Source organism: Herpailurus yagouaroundi, unplaced genomic scaffold, assembly GCF_014898765.1.
Source record: "Herpailurus yagouaroundi ecotype Mexico unplaced genomic scaffold, PumYag 355, whole genome shotgun sequence".
Classification (NCBI taxonomy): Eukaryota; Metazoa; Chordata; class Mammalia; order Carnivora; family Felidae; genus Herpailurus; species Herpailurus yagouaroundi.
In genome coordinates, this window is record NW_024412572.1 from 530,657 (window position 1) to 551,097 (window position 20,441).

The 20,441-nt window shown below is 43.1% G+C and overlaps 1 protein-coding gene across 1 annotated transcript; it reads right to left on the reverse strand.

Moving 5' to 3' along the window:
- Nucleotides 1–4,009: 4,009 nt before the first annotated feature.
- On the reverse strand, nucleotides 4,010–11,181 carry GDF3 (growth differentiation factor 3). The gene is made up of 2 exons (XM_040462892.1): nucleotides 10,872–11,181; nucleotides 4,010–4,839 (listed from the first exon to the last, which is right to left on the reverse strand). Exons 1-2 carry the CDS (start codon nucleotides 11,137–11,139, stop codon nucleotides 4,010–4,012), a joined length of 1,098 nt encoding a protein of 365 aa, XP_040318826.1. The 5' UTR covers nucleotides 11,140–11,181.
- Between the last annotated feature and the right edge of the window lie 9,260 nt (nucleotides 11,182–20,441).

Here is a 20,441-nt window from a genome sequence, read left to right on the forward strand (position 1 = left end):
GCGCCTGGGTGGCGCAGTCGGTTAAGCGTCCGACTTCAGCCAGGTCACGATCTCGCGGTCCGTGAGTTCGAGCCCGCGTCGGGCTCTGGACTGATGGCTCAGAGCCTGGAGCCTGTTTCCAATTCTGTGTCTCCCTCTCTCTCTGCCCCTCCCCCGTTCATGCTCTGTCTCTCTCTGTCCCAAAAATAAATAAATGTTGAAAAAAAAATTAAAAAAAAAAAAAAAACGTCAAACAGAAGTGAAATGGATTAAGCGGACAGTGAAATTTCAAACCCAAGTGGCCTGTGAGTGAGTGGACAGGCCTGCCAATCAATAAGACCACTAAGTCTTAAAATGCTCTGAGATAGCGGTGTCTGTAGCACAAGCCTATTTGTAGACTAACTGAACATTTATTGTTCCAGTAGAGACGGAAGGCAGTGTGTGTCCCAAAGCCACGAAGCCAGCGCTCTTGTTCATTTCTAGCCGTAGGCATAATGGCCTCAGGAGAAAACTCGATTAACTCAGGAGTGAACAAAGCTGCCGACGTCCGAACTGCAAACAGAGGGACATAGCTGCTCTCCTTTTAATAATTGCAAATACCTTTTCCAAATAATATAATTGGGGGCACCTGGGTGGCTCAGTCAGTGGCGAGGCCGGCTTCGGCTCAGGTCATGATCTGCCCGTCTGTGGGTTCGAGCCCCGCGTCGGGTTCTGTGCTGACAGCTCAGAGCCTGGAGCCTGTTTCTGATTCTGTCTCCCTCTCTTTCTGCCCCGCCCCCCCCCACTTGCTCTCTGTCTCTCTCTCAGAAATAAACATTAGAAATTGTAAAAATAAATAAATAAATAAAATACAAATATGTAAAAATAATATAGACCCAGAACCCAAATCAAAACCCTGAGTGGACTAAGGAAATCCAGCAGTCACGCTTCCGATCAATGCAGAAGCGACTTTGGCAACGCAGCCTCAGGAATTGTGGTCGGTTGGGCTTTAAAGTCGGGTGCGTGCAGTTAGGGGATGTGCACCTTGAAACATCCCCGGAGGGTGGGGCGGGGAGGGGTAGAAGATACTAGAACTCCTATCCCTGAAACATTGAGGTAAGAGAAGAAAGCATTACAACTTCTGTTTGTATTTGTTTGATCTAGGGGCGCCTGGGTGGCTCAGTCAGTTAAGAGCCTGACTTCGGCTCAGGCCATGATCGTACAGTTTGTGAGTTCGACCCCCGAGTCAGGATCTGCGCTGACAGTGTGGAGCCTGGAGTCTGCTTTGGATTCAGCGTCTCCCTCTCTCTCTCTGCTCCCCCCTTCAAAAATAAATAAACATTAAAAAAGCAAAACAGAACCTGTATTTATTTTATCTGAAAGTAACACTTCAGGGGTGCCTGGGTGGCTCAGTTGGCCAAGTGTCTGATTTTGGTCTGACTCTTGATTTCGGCTCAGGTCATGATCCCAAGATCAGGGGATTGAGCCTCCCCTCGGGCTCTGCACTGAGCATGGGGCCTCCTTAAGATTCTCTCTCTCCCTCTGTCCCTCTCCCCTGCTTGCTTGTTGTCTCTCTGAAATTTAAAAAAAAAAAAATTTTTTTTAACATTTTATTTATTTATTTATTTTTTAATGTTTTCTTTGTTTTGTGTTGTTTTGCTTTTTACGTTTATTATTAACAGAGAGAGGCAGAGCATGGGCACAGGAGGGGCAGAGAGAGAGGGAGACACAGAATCCGAAGCAGGCTCCAGGCTCTGAGCTGTCAGCACAGAGCCAGATGTGGGGCTCGAACTCACAAACTGCGAGATCATGACCTGAGCTGAAGTCAGATGCTTAACCGACTGAGCCACCCAGGCGCCCCAAGGTTTTATTTTTAAATAATCTGTACACCTGGGGCGCCTGGGTGGCTCAGTCGGTTGAGCGTCTGACTTCAGCTCAGGTCATGATCTCACAGTCTGTGAGTTCGAGCCCCGCATCGGGCTCTGTGCTGACAGCTCGGAGCCTGGAGCCTGCTTCGGATTCTGTGTCTCCCTCTCTCTCTGCCCCTCCTGTGCTCATGCTCTGTCTCTCTCTGTCTCAAAAATAAATAAAAAGCATTTAAAAAAATTAAAAAAAAAAAAAGAGTCGAAGCCTGCTTTAAAAAAAAAAATAAATGAAAATAAAAACTAAAGAATCTGTACACCCAAAATGGGGCTCAAATTCACAACTCCAGGGTCAAGAGTCACATGTTTTTCTGACTGAGTCAGCCAGGCACCCCACACCTGGTTTTTCTTAATTATCAATGAGCACTTGAAGTTTTATTCAAACCTCCTTTTTTTTTTTTTCATTCTAGTCTGAAAGTATTACTTTTCTAATATTTTCACTTCTCGAATACTTTGGTTATTAACTAACCACAGTGGGGCACCGGGGTGGCTCAGTAGGGTTAGTCAGATGACTCTTTTGGCTCAGGTCATGACCCCAGGGTCTGTGGGTTGGAGCCCCCAGTCCGACTCTGCACTGACCGCATGGAGTCTACTTGGGATTCTCTGTCTTCCTCTCTCTCTGCCCTGCCCCCGTGTGTGCACTCCTGCTCTCTTTTTCTCTCAAAATAAATAAGTAAATATTTTGGGGCGCCTGGGTGGCGCAGTCGGTTAAGCGTCCGACTTCAGCCAGGTCACGATCTCGCGGTCCGTGAGTTCGAGCCCCGCATCGGGCTCTGGGCTGATGGCTCAGAGCCTGGAGCCTGTTTCCGATTCTGTGTCTCCCTCTCTCTCTGCTCCTCCCCCGTTCATGCTCTGTCTCTCTCTGTCCCCAAAATAAATAAACGTTGAAAAAAAAATTAAAAAAAAAATAAGTAAATATTTTGAAAACACCACCAAGAGCAGCATAATGACATTTTATTATTATTACTATTTCTATTCTGATATTTTATTTTATTTTAGAGAGAGAGAAGTGCGAGGGGGGAGAGGGGCAGAGGGAGAGAGAGAGAGAGAGAGAGAGAGAGAGAGAGAATCTCAAGCAGGCTCCAGGCTCAGCATCGAGCCTAACCTGGGGCTCGATCCATGACCCTGGGATCGTGGCCTGAGCTGAAACCAAGATTCAGTTGCTCGACTGATTGAGCCACACAGGCCCTCCTCTATTTTAATATTTCAATGTCGGCTGGTTTAAGGAACCTATTTTGATTGTACACACTTCCCTTCTAAAATCTCACATTATCTCCTGAACACCTTTGGTCAGATTACTTTTTTTTTTTAATATTTTTAATGTTTATTTTCAAGAAAGAGAGAGAGCCGAGTGTGAGCGGAGGAGGGGCAGAGAGAGAGGGAGACACAGAATCCAAAGCAGATTCCAGGCTCTGAGCTGTCAGCACAGAGCCCCACACGGGGCTCGAAGCCACGTACCGTGAGATCATGACCTGAGCCGAAGTCAGATACTCAACTGACTGAGCCACTCAGGTGCCCCACCAGTTTTCTTCTTTTTTTAAGTTTACTAATTTGGGGGGGGAGGGGGAGGGAGGGAGAGAGAAAGTGAGGGAGGGGCAGAGAGAGAGGAAAAGAATCCCAAGCAGGCTCTGCTCTGTCCGAGCAACTGAGCCACCCAGGAGCCCCCTCAAAATGATTTTTTTAAGTGACATTGTTAGCCTATGAGATCTGCCAGGGAAAGTTGATGACTTTAAGGAAACGTATTGTTCGGCTGCTCTATCTATGAAGTATAAACCGTAAGAACAGTAAGGCCCACTTCAAGAAACAGTGAAATAATGTTTACAGGTAACATGTAGAATAATGCCTGCCATTAGACCACCAATAAATGCCAGTTTTCTTATATCTAGTGTCTAATATACTGTCAATCGCATCATGCCTATGTTAGATCATTAGGGCTAAGTGTGTGTGTGTGTGTGTGTGTGTGTGTGTGTGTGTGTGTAATTAAGGGTATCATTAGTTATGACGGATTTTCCAAGAAGACAAACCGTAAACATAAATACATTGATATTTCAGATCCAAGAAGTCATAGACCAAGTCGCGAGTTTTATTAGACTTACCCTAAGAACACTCCTATTTCTATTTCTGACAGCCTACCCACAGCCACATTCATCAACCACCATCTCTTCATAGTGTCGTAAAATGACATTGTCATCATTGTCCTGATACAGCATGGAAATGGGGGACAGCTTGGTGGGGATACAGACCGCCTGGGGGATCTCTGGGTCAACTGCATGCATCAGGGCTTGCATGAAAGCATAATTAGAACTGTTGAGGGAGGTGGTCAGAGAGAAAGGACAATCTCCGTGGCAATAGTTCGCCATGAACCCTTTGGGAGCGATAATCCACTTGTGCCAACCTAAGTCCCGGAAGTTGATGAATAGCCGATGACGATGGCAGAGGTTCTTGCAAGGAGCCTTCGGGGCGGGGATGGCTTCCCTCCTTTTTCTGGAAGAAGAGTGACACTGCTCAGGGTGGAGAGTCACCACCAGCAGGGAGGCACGAAGGGACTGTCTCAGTCTGGCACAGGCGTCCTGAAGCTGAAAAGTCACCCCAATGTCTCTGTTTCCTTTGACCAGTATCTCTAGCAACAAACCCAAGTTCTTCTGGGGGTCGTTATTCCAATCCTTAGCCACATCCAGCAGGTTGAAGTGAACGACGCCTTGAGGCCGTGGTACTGACTGTAACACAAGCATTCTACCCGGTTTAGGGATAGGCTGGTCCCCCACCTGAGGCTCCTGAACCAGGAACAGAGCCAACTCCAGTTCTGGTCCCAGCTTATAGTAAGTGTTGGGCCCCAAATCCAGGCCCAGTTGGGCCATTGTTAACTGTTCCTTCTCTTTAATGGCAGACAGGTTAAAGTAGAGGAACTTCTGGAGGCAAGAGGAGGCCTGGGAAAGTTTCCTGGAGTGAAGAAAGAGACCTAGATGGGAACAGAGATGTAAGAGTCACCATAACATAGTTGACTTCGGATCCGCCATTATGATATAAATATCAAATGTTATATGATAGTCACATATACCAAACAAGGGCAGGAAATGATCAGACTCGAACCCTACCATTGGGAGGATTTGTTTCTCCCACTCCTCATTCACGGCCAGAGGTTCTTATCTTCGCATCCGCAGGTCCCCAAGGGGTCCTGGATAGAATTTAGAAGGCCCATGAACTTGGATGGGAAAAAGAATTATATCTTTATTTCAGTGGAACTCTAAATGAAATTTGGCCTTTCTTTCAATTATGAACATAGGCAACAAACAAATCCTAATAGGACCTATGACACTGTTACCAGTAAAAATCATAGGTACGTTCGTAGATTAAATTGTTGCAAACATCTTAAAATAAATTCATGCTCATACTACTTTCCTTTTTTTTTTTTTTTTAATTATTTACCCATTTTGAGAGAGAGAGAGAGAGAGCCAGCAGGGGAGGGAAAGAGAGAGACTCTTAGGCAGTTTCTGTGCTGTCAATGCAGAGCCTAATGTAGGGCTCGATCTCGTGAACCCTGAGATCACGACCTGAGCTGGAGTCAAGAGTCAGACACTTAACTGACTGAGCTCCCCAGGAGCCCCCCATTACTTTCAATTTAAGGTAAATATAGTCCCTTCCCTAGATCATTTTATTGATTGCATTAATAAAGGACCCATGCTAGATTACTATGCACACATTTGGTTTAAAATATTTTTATAAATGTATCTCAATATTTAATTGATTTCTTTGGAAATCCTAAATAGTTTTAGGCATATAAATCATTACTCTGAGAGGGGGTCCATTAGCTTCAACAGAACGGCCCAAGGGACCCTGGCACAAAAACGTTTAAGAACTTCGTAGGCTGTCAGGCGTCGCTGTCCCAAATCTAACTACTCGGATTGACTTCAAAACAACCTTCTACCATCCAGCCAAGACTGACCCTCCCGAAATCTCTTATGTTTCATCTTTAGATGATTCTTTATCTAAAGCCCGCAGTTGTCAGTGGAAACAATTCCTAGTCTGGGGTCTCTGAAGACATCATGTCCCACTGCACTGAAAGTTGGGGTGCAGTGTGATGTCTCCAGTTTCTCCACAAGGACCCTCCCGTCTCTGTTATCTTTGGCAATTGTAGATGTACTCTCCCTGTTTTCAAAGCTGACTTCTCTGCCTGGATTTTCAAACCTTACCTATTCCCTTAGAGAAAGGTCAATACTTTTATCCCCCCCCCCCCTTTTTTTATCCCTTCATCTTCAGTTTTCCCCTCTCTGCAAATAACCTCTTTGGCCTAATGCCACCCTATTGTTAGGTAGGGTGGCTTCACCCTAAGTAGGTATTTTCTAAGGTCATCGGCTTATGGAGAAATTACAACAGAAACCCAAACATGCTAACCATTCCTCCTTCATTCTCAAGTCTCATTCAAAAAAACAACAAAATCACAAAATCAGGGTGCCCGGGTGGCTCAGTTGAGCATCCGACTCTTGATTTTAGGCTTAGGTCATGATCCAGGGATCCAGGGGCTTAAGATTCTTTCTCTCTGCCCCCCCCCCCCCCCCCCCCCCCCCCCCCCCCGCCCTGCCCCGCACTCTCTCTCTCTCTCTAAAACTACAACAACCAAAAATTACTAAGCATTTGAAATTATCCAGTCTCCTCTTCAAGCCTACCATATCATCTTTCCCTTTCTTCTCATTGGCCATCTTTTTTTTAATTTTTTTATTTAAAAAAAAAATTTTTTTTTTAACGTTTATTTATTTTTGAGACAGAGAGAGACACAGCATGAACGGGGGAGGGGCAGAGAGAGAGGGAGACACAGAATCGGAAGCAGGCCCCAGGCTCTGAGCCATCAGCCCAGAGCCCGACGCGGGGCTCGAACTCGCGGACCGCGAGATCGTGACCTGGCTGAAGACGGACGCTCAACCGACTGAGCCACCCAGGCGCCCCTCATTGGCCATCTTTTTACAAAGGTGGGTCTATATACGCTGTCTCTGCCTCTTACTTGATAGTTTTCTCTTGTTTCCAATTCTACCCTTACTACTCCACTGGGACACCTTTCTTAAACGTTGGCTGTCCAATACAGAGATGTCTTCACAGAACTTACCCCTCTCCACTTGTCTGAAAAGTTGACCTCTCCTGTTCCAGGCTAGAACTCTAACCTGCCAGTCTCCCTTCCTCTTCCTGTCACTAAATCATATTCCTTAAGCATAAAAGAAAAGCCAAAGCCAGAGTGGAAAGGATGGACAGATTGGAGAGCATGAAAATAAAAAGGGGCGCTTGGGTGGCTCAGTGGGTTAAACGTCCGACTTCAGCTCGGGTCATGATTTCATGGTCTGTGAGTTCGAGCCCCGCGTCGGGCTCTGTGCTGACAGCTCAGAGCCCGGAGCCTGCTTCGGATTCTGTGTCTCCCTCTTTCTGCCTCTCCACTTCCCCCCCACCCCGCTCATGCTTCTGTCTCTGTTTCTGTCTCTCTCAAAAAAAAGTAAATAAACATTAACAATTTTTTAAAAAAGAAAGAAAAGGGGCGCCTGGGTGGCTCGTTCGGTTGGGCAGCTGACTTCGGCTTAGGTCATGATCTCGAGGTCCGTGAGTTCGAGCCCCGCGTCGGGCTCTGGGCTGACAGCTCAGAGCCTGGAGCCTGTTTCAGATTCTGTGTCTCCCTCTCCCTCTGCCCCTCCCCTGTTCATGCTCTGTCTCTCTCTGTCTCAAAGATGGATAAACGTTAAAAAAAAAATTTTTTTTTAAAAAGAAAGAAAAAAAAACTTCTATGTTCAAAAGACATCATTAACAAAATTAAAACCACAAAAAACAACCAAGAATACTCGTAATACGCATGGGTGAAAATTCACAATTAGAAAGAACTTTTACAAATGATTAAGAGGACTTATAAATCATTAAGAAAAAGAAGACTCCTCAATAGAAAATGGCCAGAATGTATAAATACGCAATGATTTGAAAAAAGTAAAAATGAATGATTCATTATCCATTTGAAAATGCATTCCTCCTGGGGCGCCTGGGTGGCTCAGTAGGTTAAGCGTCCGATTTCAGGTCAGGTTATGCTCTCAGTTCGTGCGTTCGAACCAAGCGTAGGGCTCTGGGCTGACAGCTCGGAGCCTGCTTTGGATTCTGTATCTGTATTTCTCTCTCTCTCTGCCCCTCCCCCACTTGTTCTCGTGCTCTCTCTCTCTCTCTCTCTCGAAGATAAATAAACGTTAAAAGAATTTTTTTTTAAAGAAAATGCATGCCACCTTTTTAAAGAAATAAAAATCAAAACAGCGAGATCATGTTTTCCTGCCAGTTGAACAAAAATTAAAAGCTAGAAGAGTATTGTTACTCAATGGCCTTCCAGGGTAGCACACATAAGTACGTTGTAATATATTCAGAGAATGAAATACTGTAAGCAATGAGAATGAACTAAAAATATACACACCAGGGATAAATCTCACAAACAGAATGTTGAGAGAAAGAAGCCAGGCAGAAAAAAGGACACATTTTACATTTCCGTTTACGTGAAGTTGAAGTTGGGAAACAGGCAAAACTAATACAGAAATGTTAGACGGCAGGAGAAAAGTTACTCTTGCTGAAGAGTCGGATTAACCAGAAGGGGGCGTGAGGGTCCTCTGGGGTAACCGTCTGTTCTGTTTCTTTCTTTTCTTTTTTTTTTTTTTAACTTTTTTTTTTTTAAGTTTATTTATTTTTGAGACAGGGAGAGACAGAGCATGAATGGGGGAGGGGCAGAGAGAGAGAGACACAGAATCGGAAGCAGGCTCCAGGCTCCGAGCCATCAGCCCAGAGCCCGACGTGGGGCTCGAACTCACGGACCTTGAGATCGTGACCTGAGCCGAAGTCAGACTCTTAACCGGCTGAGCCGCCCAGGTGCCCCCATCGGTTCTGTTTCTTAATCTGGGCGCTGGTTATTCTGTGAAAATTCACTGCACTGTTCTCAATGATTTGCACACCTTCTGTATTATGTGACACTTCAATAAGTTTCTATTACATTTCTATAAGGATTCCTGTCAAATTGTGGGAAAGTGAGAAATTCTTAGACACTCATGGTACCAGAAAAATGATTGTAAAGCTGTTCTTTTTTAGATTATGTCCACATTTGTCAACAGAGTACCAGTTACACAGATGATAGTATGTCTATACAATGGAATATCACGTAATCCTTACAATGAGATCATCGTGACTTTTAGTTCTGATTTGTACGAGATATTCATACTTGAGTGATGTATAGTATGATCTCATTTATTTAAAAAATACAAGTTTCGGGGGGGAGGGCGGGGAGGGTGGGTGATGGGTATTGAGGAGGGCACCTTTTGGGACGAGCACTGGGTGTTGTATGGAAACCAATTTGACAATACATTTCATATATTGGGAAAAAAATAAAGAAATAAAAATAAATAAAAATTAGAATCAAATAAAAAAAATAAAAAAATAAAAAAATTTAAAAAAATAAAAAAGAAATAAAAAATACAAGTTTCTATTATAAATACATGCAAAGAAGAAAAGTCTGGAAGAATATATATGTCAACTATTAATGGTGATTTTCCCTAGGTGGAGGTTAGGGAGCGATGATGGGGAGATATGGCCTTTTCCTGTGTCATTTGAGAGGATTATGGTCACCATGAAAACCAAAGTTTTTTCCCTGGGGGAGGAAAGGAAGTATCTTCAGTTCTTTTCTACTTTCCATGGAAAGCTCTTCGAACTAGCTTCCCACACCCCTTAACCTTCCTCCAGGAATTTTCCCTGACCCCCCACCCCCAAGGCCCTGAGTCATTTACATAATAATACTTAGCATAAGGTATGGAAGGTATATGTTTTCTATTTCCCTACTATGACCTTTTTTTTTCCTTTGACCCTCTATAAACTCTTAAAGGGCAGACTTTATCTTTAATTTCTATATTCTCATAGCCATGGACAGTTCCCAGCACCTAGTAGGTCTCCAACAAATGCTTCTTGGACAAAGAAGTATTCAAATTTTATCTCCAGTTACTACAAAACTAACCAATCAGGGCTCTCAATTCCTCTTCTGATCTGCGCCCGCCCCCCACCACCAGGGAGGCTATACAGAAATGCAGATTACAACACCCATCTCTGACTTTGAATAAGACTTGAATAAGAATTGGGAGAATGAGGACAGGAACCGGGCTGGAGAGTCAACTTCTAACAACTGACCTAGGTAATTTGGGTGGGTGGTCAGTTTGACAAATTACTGAATGGCATTCACTCAGATCCTCATATAAACGGTGTGACAATGGCATATATTATTGCTCTGTACTCACAAGTCATTTGTCAGTGTTTATTTTTCAGAGAGAGAGAGAGTGGAGAAGGGACAGAGAGAGAGAGAGAGAGAGAGAGAGAGAGACAGAGGATCTGAAGCGGGCTCTGTACTGACAGCAGAGAGCCCGATGCGGGCTTGAACTGATGAAAGGTGACATCATGACCTGAGCCGAAGTCGGACGCTTAACCGACTGAGCCACTCAGGCGCCCCTGTGCTCACAAATCAATAGCCTTTTCCATCCAACAAAAGTAATGGGGGGAGAGGGGTGCGGAGAAGGGAAGCAAGAGTCCCGGGCAAACTGAACTCCCCATGTTCGCCTCCTTGCTTGCCATATCATAGGCACCAGAATGCATCAATAGTGGCCAGAAGAGTGAAGCCTGGGCCCTAATTCCACCCCACTCCTCCCACCTTAACCGTAGCACAAAAGCGTTGATTCTGAACAAACCGAATCTGAATCCTGAGTTGGTTCACGCACTGCTAGCTGTATGATCTTGGGTAGCTTCCAGATTGTCTACTGTCTGAGACTTAATTTCCTTATCGGTAAAAAGCAGATAAGAATACCTGCCTTCTGAACGTGAGGGTGTAGTGGGGAGTAAAGGAAATACGATAGGTAAAATACCAGCACAAGGCCTCCTACAAGCCCTTCAGTAATTGGTACTGGCCCCCTTCTTTCCTTTCTTCATTATCACCCGCCGCCCGGCTTTTCTCCTTACCTTGATCCGGGAGAAGTCGGAGGACGTTCCCGCGGATACCAAAATCCTTTACGTAGCAGAAATCTCGGGAGTCCACACTTGTTGCTGCTGCCTCTCGATCCTGGAAAATTTTCTTCAAGATGTAAGGCACAGGTTGGAACCTCTGGGGCGAAGGCACTTTGTCTAAGCCCAGAAACTGGAGAAAGACATATTCCTGAAATTGGACCGTCTGGGCCAAAGCCACGGTTAACAGGAGGCCAACAGCCAAGAGGGGCAGGGAAGGAATCATGGTCTCTGAGCTGAGACAGAGCTGGCGGGTCAGGCTGGAGAGAGCTCTAGCACCCGACTGCCTAGCAATTCAGAGGCTGCAAACTTACCTGATGTAAGATAATCAGGTGTGAATTGCTCTCTTCCCAGCTCCTCAAAGGCAATTGGATGTGAAAGGACACGGAATTTTTTTCTCTTCCCTTGCCCTACTCTTCCTCCCCAAAAGTTCACAAAACAAAGACTACCAATGCCTGGACCGGACTCCAAAACTCTCAGGTTTGTCAGCGGCGGATAGAATGGAAAGGAGACAGGCATGTATTCATTTGACCAACATGTATTACACATCTATTACGGGCAAGGCTCTGAGGTAGGTGCTAGAATGGTAATGAAAAATGGTCACGACAAAAGTCTTGTCACTCGCGGTCTACTTAGGCAAATAATACACAGGGAGATTTCTGTTAGACTCTATCTACAGCGATGGGGGAAGCCAAACCAGGAAGAGAGAACTCTACCCAAGAAAGGTGATCTACACTCTGTTTTCAGCTCTAAGAGGGACTGAATTTTATTCATCTAAACCTTGCTCTTCCTTTTTTTTTTTTTTAATATAACTTTTACTTATTTAAGTAATCTCTACACCCAACGTGGGGCTTAAACTCATGACCCTTACCTAGATCAAGAGTCGAGTGGTCCTCAGACTAAGCCAGCCAACTTTGCCCTTCCTGTTAAAAATCAGACTGACTGGGTTAATTCTGATTCGACTACTTTTTAGTTACATGACATTGGGTATGCCGCTTAACCTTTTGTAGTTTTTGTTTTCTCAACTGAAAAGAAAAACTGACCTTCTAATATGCCATATGAATCTGATAAGATGATGTATTTTTTATTTTTTATTTCTTTTTTTTAGATGATGTATTTTTTAAATCTTTTTTTTTTTTAATTTTATTTTTCAGAGACAGAATGTGCAATGGGGGAGAGGGGCAAAGGGAGGGAGAGAGAGAGAGAGAGAGAGGGAGAATCTTAAACAGGCTCTACGCTCAGTGTGGAGCCTGAGGAGAGGCTTGATCCCACGACCCTGGGATCACGACCTAAGCCAAAACCAAGAGTCGGATGCTCGAGTGAATAAGCCACCCAGGCGCCCCAAGATGATGTACTTAAAGTGCTCTGCACAATGCCTGCCAAATGGTAAAGACAAAAAAAGTGGTCACACGGGGGAACGATTTAAAGTTGAAGTAGAGCGGGGCGCCTGGGTGGCGCAATCGGTTGAGCGTCCGACTTCAGCCAGGTCACGATCTCGCGGTCCGTGAGTTCGAGCCCCGCGTCAGGCTCTGGGCTGATGGCTCGGAGCCTGGAGCCTGTTTCCGATTCTGTGTCTCCCTCTCTCTCTGCCCCTCCCCCGTTCATGCTGTGTCTCTCTCTGTCCCAAAAATAAATAAACGTTGAAAAAAAAATTTTTTTTTAAATAAAAAAAATAAAGTTGAAGTAGACATTTTCTAGTAAGACGATCATGCATTCAAGACTGAAGGAATTACATGTGGAAAGGCATGGAGGTTATCGAGACATTGAGGTTTAGCAGTATGTATCAATTCCTGGTTTTGTGTTTTGTTGTTTTATCAGACTACCGGTAGATTGTCAAACGCCACAGAAGAATTAGCTGGTTTATTGCCAAACTAATTTTCACGCTTTTTGAGAACAGGGACTTTTTCATTTTACACGATTTTATACCACCTATTCTAAGAACTTGGTTTCCCCTAAAGGAAGAACAAAATGCTATCTTTACTATATAATCGTTTCCTATCACCTACAGGATAAAATCAAAACTTTTTAGTTTGGCATTTAAAACCTTTATTGATCTCGCACCGTATCACTAGCCTCATTTCCTACCACCCACCATCACCAGTGTTAACGCCCATGTAAGGATATTGACCTATTTGTAGATCTCCTATGACCTCATTGCATCTGAGAGTCTTTGCACGGACCAAGTTCAAAGGTTACTTCCACTCAAAGACGTCTTGGCTCAATAAAATATATTTAAATGTTTCTTCTTTCTCCCACTGAGCTTTGAGTGAGCCCTCATGAGAGCACTCACCGCAGCGCATTTCACTGTGTCTTTTGTCCAGGTCCCTCCCAGGCAATGTACTTCTTGGGAATCAGACTCGTGTGTTTTCATCTAAGTATCTCCACTGTGTATTTTCCTCTAAGTATCTCCACAAGGCAGGAAAATGTCTGGCAGGTAGCAGACATTCAGTAGATATCCGTGCAAGAAATAAATGAACAAATGAATTGGTGCTGTTTTCAGAGGTCTCTCTCTTCTAGATAACCAAATTTTCTCCATTCCCATGTCTCCTATCTCCTCTTGCCTGCATCCTAAAAAGTTAAAAGTTAACACTCTGAAATTAATCTATAATCTCCACCTATTTTCAACAGTAAGTGTGGATTGCATTTTGTTTTTCACTATTTAACGTTTATGACTTAAAGTCAGAATCAGACAAACGGGCTTAAATTCAGGTTCCACCACTTATTAGTTGTGTGATCAATGAATGACCAAGTCACTCAAATGTAAACTAAGAACAAACGTTCTTTGCTAAGGTACTGAGGAAATCTTATGCTATGATGATGCGTATGCCATGCTCAGGGCAATATCTACCAGTGAAGCACCTGATAAAGTTAATTAGTTTGTTGAACCCACAAGATGGAGACCACCCCATTGGCCTGGTGCCCATGTCACAAACCTAAACCTAAGTTAGCCTGCATTTATGGAAACACCCATCAGGGAAATTTAACATACACCAATCACAATCCTCCAACTCAGCTTTAGCTAGCTCACCTTTCCCTGGAAAACAGGACTTGCTAACCTTCTAAGGAAGTCTCCAATCTCCTCACAGATCATGCCCTGTGTTCATGTTGCCCCTTCTAATGTTCTATAAAACTCCCATGTGCACTAAATCCCTTGGGAACAGTGTCCCTTTGCTGTGAAGCACCGTATTTAACCAATCCATGGTTGTTTTCTCTTAAATGCTTTTTTTTTCCACATTAAAAAAATTTTTTATGTTCTTTCATTTCTTAAGTAGGCTCAATACCTATTGTGGGGCTTGAACTCACAATCCCAAGATCAAGAGTCACATGCTCTACCAACTGAGCCAGCCAGGCACCTCCATAGTTGTTTTCTCTTAAGTAAAGAACATCAAACTTGTTACTGAATTGTTTTAGTTTTGTCATTTGACATGCTCAACAAAAGTTAGTGGATATTAATTATTGTTATCATTTTTATTTATTAAAGGAGAGTTTAATCAAGGGAAGAAAAATAATTGAGAGTGTGCAATATAGCAATATATATATATCGCAAGAAAAAGCACCAAATCCAGCAGGAGTCAGAAGATCTAAGTTAATCGCAGATCCTCCAAAGACCGTGTAATCTCGGTCATTGCACTCAGTGTCTCAGTGTCGGTGTTTTATGAAACATACCCAGACATGGAAATTTTTTTAAATAGAAAGATTTAAATGGTCTGAGATGTCATAAAGGGTTAGCCTACCTGGGCCTCACTTTCTTTACCTATACAGTCACCAGGTTAAATTTGATGGTCTTCGAGGATTCTACAAACAAAAACATCCCGATTCTGGATTTTCAGCTTAAATCAGAAATTCAAAAGTGAGGCGGTATGGCTAAATAGCACAGAACTGCTTCTGAAGTCAGGGACTTAGATTAAAACCCCAGTTCGGGGCGCCTGGGTGGCGCAATCGGTTAAGCGTCCGACTTCAGCCAGGTCACGATCTCGCGGTCCGGGAGTTCGAGCCCCGCGTCGGGCTCTGGGCTGATGGCTCGGAGCCTGGAGCCTGTTTCCGATTCTGTGTCTCCCTCTCTCTCTGCCCCTCCCCCGTTCATGCTCTGTCTCTCTCTGTCCCAAAAATAAATAAACGTTGGAAAAAAAAATTAAAAAAAAAATAAAATAAAATAAAACCCCAGTTCTATCAATTTGTCCTGGACAAATTGTTTCTCTGGCTTTTGGTTTTCTTATCAATAAAGTGAAAAAGATATCAGGCCAACAGAATTATTGCGATTGTAAGCATAAAAGATATTCAACCTCACTAGTAAAAAAAATAGAAAAGCAGAATAAAGCAATGAGATGTCTATCAATTAGCAAGATGAGAAAAGAATAGCAGACCGTGTGGCTGGCTCAGTTGGTAGAGCATGTGACTCTTGATCTTTGGGTCATGAGTTCAAGCCCCGTGTTGCGTATAGAGCTTACTTAAAACACACACACACACACACAAAGAACAATAGCTTGTGTAGGTAAAGAAGCAAGGAAACACAGCGTTATACTCAACTCTGGGGTATACATTTTTTTATTGAAAATTTTTTTTTAATTTGAGAGAGGAGAGAGGGAGCAGGAGAGAGGGGACAGAGGGCGAAAAAGGGAGAGAATTTTCAGCTCTACACTCATTGCAGAACCTGACTTGGGACTTGATCCCTTGACCTGGGATCACGACCCAAGCTGAAATCAAGAGTCAGACACTCAACCGACTGAGCCACCCAGGCGCCCTGGGCTATAAATTAATAACACTTCCCTGGAGGAAACATCTGCAATGTATATTAAAAGCTTTGAAACTACTCAAGGCCTTCCTATATGAGGTACTTAAAGTAGTCAAATCTTAGAGACAGGAAGCAGAATGGTGGTTGCCAAGGCTCGTGGGAGGAGAGAACGGGGAATGGGGCATTAATGTTTAATAGATACAGAGTTTATGGTTTCTTTTTCTTGTTCTGTTTGTTTGTTTGTTTGTTTTTAGTAATCCCTACACCCAATATGGGGCCAGAACTCACAACCCTGGAGATCAAGAGTTGCATTTTCTTCTGACCCAGCCAGCCAGGCACCCCGCCCCCCCCACCCCTCCCCCACCCCAACCATCCAGAATTTCTGTTTTGTAAGAGGAAAGAAGTTCTGCAAAGGTGGTGATGGTAGCCCAGTGTGAATATGTTTGATATCATTGAACTGTACATTTAAGAATTATTAACACGAGGGACACCTGGGTGACTCAGCTAGTTAAGCATCCAACTCTTGGTTTTGGTCAAGGTCATGCTCTCACGGTTCATGAGTCCGAGCCCCCAGTCCGGCTCTTTGCTGACAGTGCAGAGCCTGCTTGGGATTCTCTCTCTCCCTCTCTCTCTGCCCCTCCCTGCTTGCTCTCTCTCTTTCTCTCTCAAAATAAATACATACACATTGAAAAACCAGAATTAAAAAAAAAAAAAGAATGGTTAAGACGATAAACTGTGTTACGTGCATTTTACCACAGTCAAAAAAAATACTCATGTCCTTTGATCAGCTATTCCAACTATAGAATATCATTCTAAGTCACTAGAATATAAGCTAGGGGCATTTGGGTGGCCCTGTCGGTTAAGCGTCTAACTTTGGCTCAGGTCATGATCTCGCGGTTCATGAGTTTCAGCCCTGTGTCGGGTTATGTGCTGACAGCTCAGAGCCTGGAGCCCCCTTCAGATTCTGTGTCTCCCTCTCTCTCTCTGCCCCTCCCTCACTCGCACTCCCTCTTTCTCTCAAAAATAAATAAACAATAGGGGCGCCTGGGTGGCGCAGTCGGTTAAGCGTCCAACTTCAGCCAGGTCACGATCCGCGGTCCGTGAGTTCGAGCCCCGCGTCAGGCTCTGGGCTGATGGCTCAGACAGAGCCTGGAGCCTGTTTCCGATTCTGTGTCTCCCTCTCTCTCTGCCCCTCCCCCGTTCATGCTCTGTCTCTCTCTGTCCCAAAAATAAATAAACGTTGAAAAAAAAAACTTAAAAAAATAAATAAATAAATAAATAAAAAATAAATAAACATTAAAATAATAATAATAATAAAATTGTAAAAAACAACCAGTTCAAAGGACTAAGGGTATGGAAGCACCAAAACAAAGTCCTATAGGTAAAGAATTGGATACAGTGACATTAGGAACTAAGGAGAACTTCAAATATAGAATGAAGCTTCTCCAACCCTAACACACTAATCCCACTCATACCCTCCTACTAATATATATATATATATATATATATATGAGCCCCTTTTCCTGTAATAAAAAGACACTGAAACTTTTTTTTTTTTTACATTTATTTACTTTTGAGAGACAGAGAGAGACAGGGCACAAGCGGGGGACGGGCAGAGACAGAAGACAGACTCCAAAGCAGGCTCCAGGCTCTGAGCTGTGAGCACAGAGCCCGACACGGGGCTCGAACTCACAGACCATGAGATCATGACCTGAGCTGAAGTCGGATGCCTAACCGACTGAGCCACCGAGGCACCCCAACACTGAAACATTTTTTAAATGTTTATTTATTTTTTTATTTTTGAGAAGGTCAGGAGGGGCAGAGAGAACGAGAGAGAGGGAGAGAGAATCCCAAGTAGGCTTTGCACTGTCAGTGCAGAGCCCTACTCGGCTCTTGATCTCAACACCCTGGGATTATGACCTGAGCTGAAATCAAGAGTCAGATGCTTAACCAACTGAGCCACCCAGATGCCCCTCAACTTCTTTTTGATAAAGCTGCCAAGAGTTATCCCCTCCCTTAGTATTGTTCTCTGCATTCATTATGATTCTTTTTATATTTTTAATATTTTTTAGTAAGGTTATTTATTTATTTTGAGATAGAGTGAGTGCACACAAGGGAGCTGGGGAGAGGCAGGCTCCAAGCTGTCAGCATGGAGCCTAACTCAGAGCTCGAACTCACCAACTGTGAGATCATGACCTAAGGTGAAATTAAGACTTGGATGCTTAACCACCTGAGCCACCCAGGTGCCCCACGTTTCTTTTTAGTTTAAAGTTTTTATTTTTTTAGGGGGCGCCTGGGTGGCATAGTTAGTTAAGCGTCTGACTTCAGCTCAGGTCCTGATCTCACAGTTTGTGAGTTCGAGCCACGCATCAGGCTCTGTGCTGACAGCTCAGAGCCTGGAGCCTGCTTCGGATTCTGTGCGTCCCTCTCTCTCTCTCTGTCCCTCCCCTGCTCATGCTCTGTCTCTCTCTGACTCTCAAAAAGTAAATAAACGTTAAAAAAATTTTTTTCAAAGAGAAGAAATTAGGTCTATTTAACCTCATCAATGAAATTGCTACCTTAAATCCATAAATTTACATACTCAGAAGATTTTTGAAATTAGAATGGCCTACCTCAAAGTATTAGGCATGGGTAAAAATTATAATTTTGGAATTGGAATGAAAAATTGGAATTAAAATAAACATAAACATATAGCAATAGTCAATTATACATTTTAGACAGGATAAATATAATTATAAAATAAAATAAACATTTAACTCAGAGTTGAATAACTTTATAAATTAAAATTAGGTGAAAGTTTATATAATATTTCATTATAAAACTTTATATTTGGGGCACCTGGGTGGCTCAGTTGGTTAAGCATCTGACTTCGGCTCAGGTCATGATCTTGCGGTTCAGGCGTTCCAGCCCTGCAACGGGCTCTGTGCTGACAGCTGAGAGCCTGGAGTTTGCTTCGGATTCTGTATCTCATTCTGTCTCTGTCCCTCCCTGCCTGCATTCTGTCTCTCACTCTCAAAAATGAATGAACATTAAAAAAAATATATTAGGGGCGCCTGGGTGGCGCAGCCAGTTGGACGTCCGACTTCAGCCAGGTCACGATCTCGCGGTCCGGGAGTTCGAGCCCCGCGTCGGGCTCTGGGCTGATGGCTCGGGGCCTGGAGCCTGTTTCGGATTCTGTGTCTCCCTCTCTCTCTCTGCCCCTCCCCCGTTCATGCTCTGTCTCTCTCTGTCCCAAAAATAAACGTTGAAAAAATACCCTTAAAAAAAATATATATATATATTAAAAATGAAATATTTTAAAAACCTTTATATTTAATATTAAGAAATTGCTTGAAAGGCAATTTAAAATTTAGATAAATGTTTGTGAACAACTTCTCTTCTGGGTAACAGCTAGTGAATCTCTTTGCTTTCTACAAAGCCAAGGAAAATAAAATATTAATGCTACGTCTAAATTGTCTATCTTATCTAAAGCAGAACCCTGAATGTCTGGGCACAGAGCAAGGAAAACAAAAAATAGACCTCCTTCCCTCCAAGGGTATATATATACATTTGTAGTTGATAAGGATTGATGGGGTCATTTTTATTGCCTTGGATAACAATGTTTTGTAAGCCTTGCATTCTTAGATAACAAATTCTTAAAAGTGTTCTTGCTTAAGAGAGTCAGAAGACAATAGAAAAGATGTTGCTTTTGACCTTTACCCTTAGGATTAACCTCTTTAACCTCTGCTGAGATTCAGGAGCTCTAAGTTTATTCCTGCCTTTTCAATAATAGTGGCAGAATTTTCAAATTTTAAGGGAGAGGAAAAAAGAACAAAAATCAAAACAACCTTGAAAACAAATGTACTCATTCTGTGAATACTTGTGACTTACTATATATGAGTGTGAAATATACATGTCCATTGATTTAACAATGAATGAACGAATGATTAAACAGATATTATGATGTCTTAATTTTGATCCAGGCCCTGCCCTAGATGAGTGTTCTTCAAGCTTTGTTTTGACTCATTAATGAATAGTGAAATGAAAAAAAAAAAAGTAAAAAACAAAAACGTAGACAATATCAGAGTGCATTATACACTGGCTAAAAATTCTGTTAATGCTGTTAATATTTATCTGGATCTGTTACTGGGTATATTTCTTTTCTTTTGTTTGGGGTGGGGGGGCTTTAAATTTATTTTATTTTTAAAATTTTATATTGGGTATATTTCTCCTTTCTTTATGCCACCACACTAATGACATTCTTGAACAGCTCCTTTCTTTCATGAAGTTTATACTCTGGTGAGGTGACTGAAAAGGAAACTAACAGTGATGATGTGATAGGGTGAGTATAGCATCCTGAGGCAGCAGTGTGAAAAGCACTTCACTTAGAAATGAGGCTTCCGGGCTGCTTCCTGGAAGAAGTGACATTTCAGTAAAGACTAGAGGAGCAGCTAAGAACATGTATTCTGAAGACGGATTGCCCGGATCCTACTGGGGCTCCAACATTATTTCTCGTCTGACTTTGTGCAAGTTACATAACCTCTATGTCCTAGTTTTTTATTTTATTTTTATTTTTATTTTATTTTATTTTATTTTTATGTCCTAGTTTTTTAATCTGAAAAACGTTCCTATAGGAACGCTGCAAGGATTAACTGACATAATAAAAGTAAGGCACTCAGCCTGACCCAGTCTTAACAAATGTTTGCCATTAGTATCGCAGGATTGGGGATGGGCAGGAGTGAGAAGTGCCCACGCGTCCCCTGGTGTGAGGCCTGCTGGCACATAGGACTTATGATGAGGTTAAGAATAGAGCAGGG

Excerpts from the sequence above, each read along its gene's own strand:
- GDF3 (XM_040462892.1), bottom strand. The coding sequence starts at position 11,139 with ATGATTCCTTCCCTGCCCCTCTTGGCTGTTGGCCTCCTGTTAACCGTG. Across the intron at positions 4,840-10,871 it reads CCGACTTCTCCCGGATCAAG|GTCTCTTTCTTCACTCCAGG; the intron begins GTAAGGAGAAAA and ends GTTCCCATCTAG.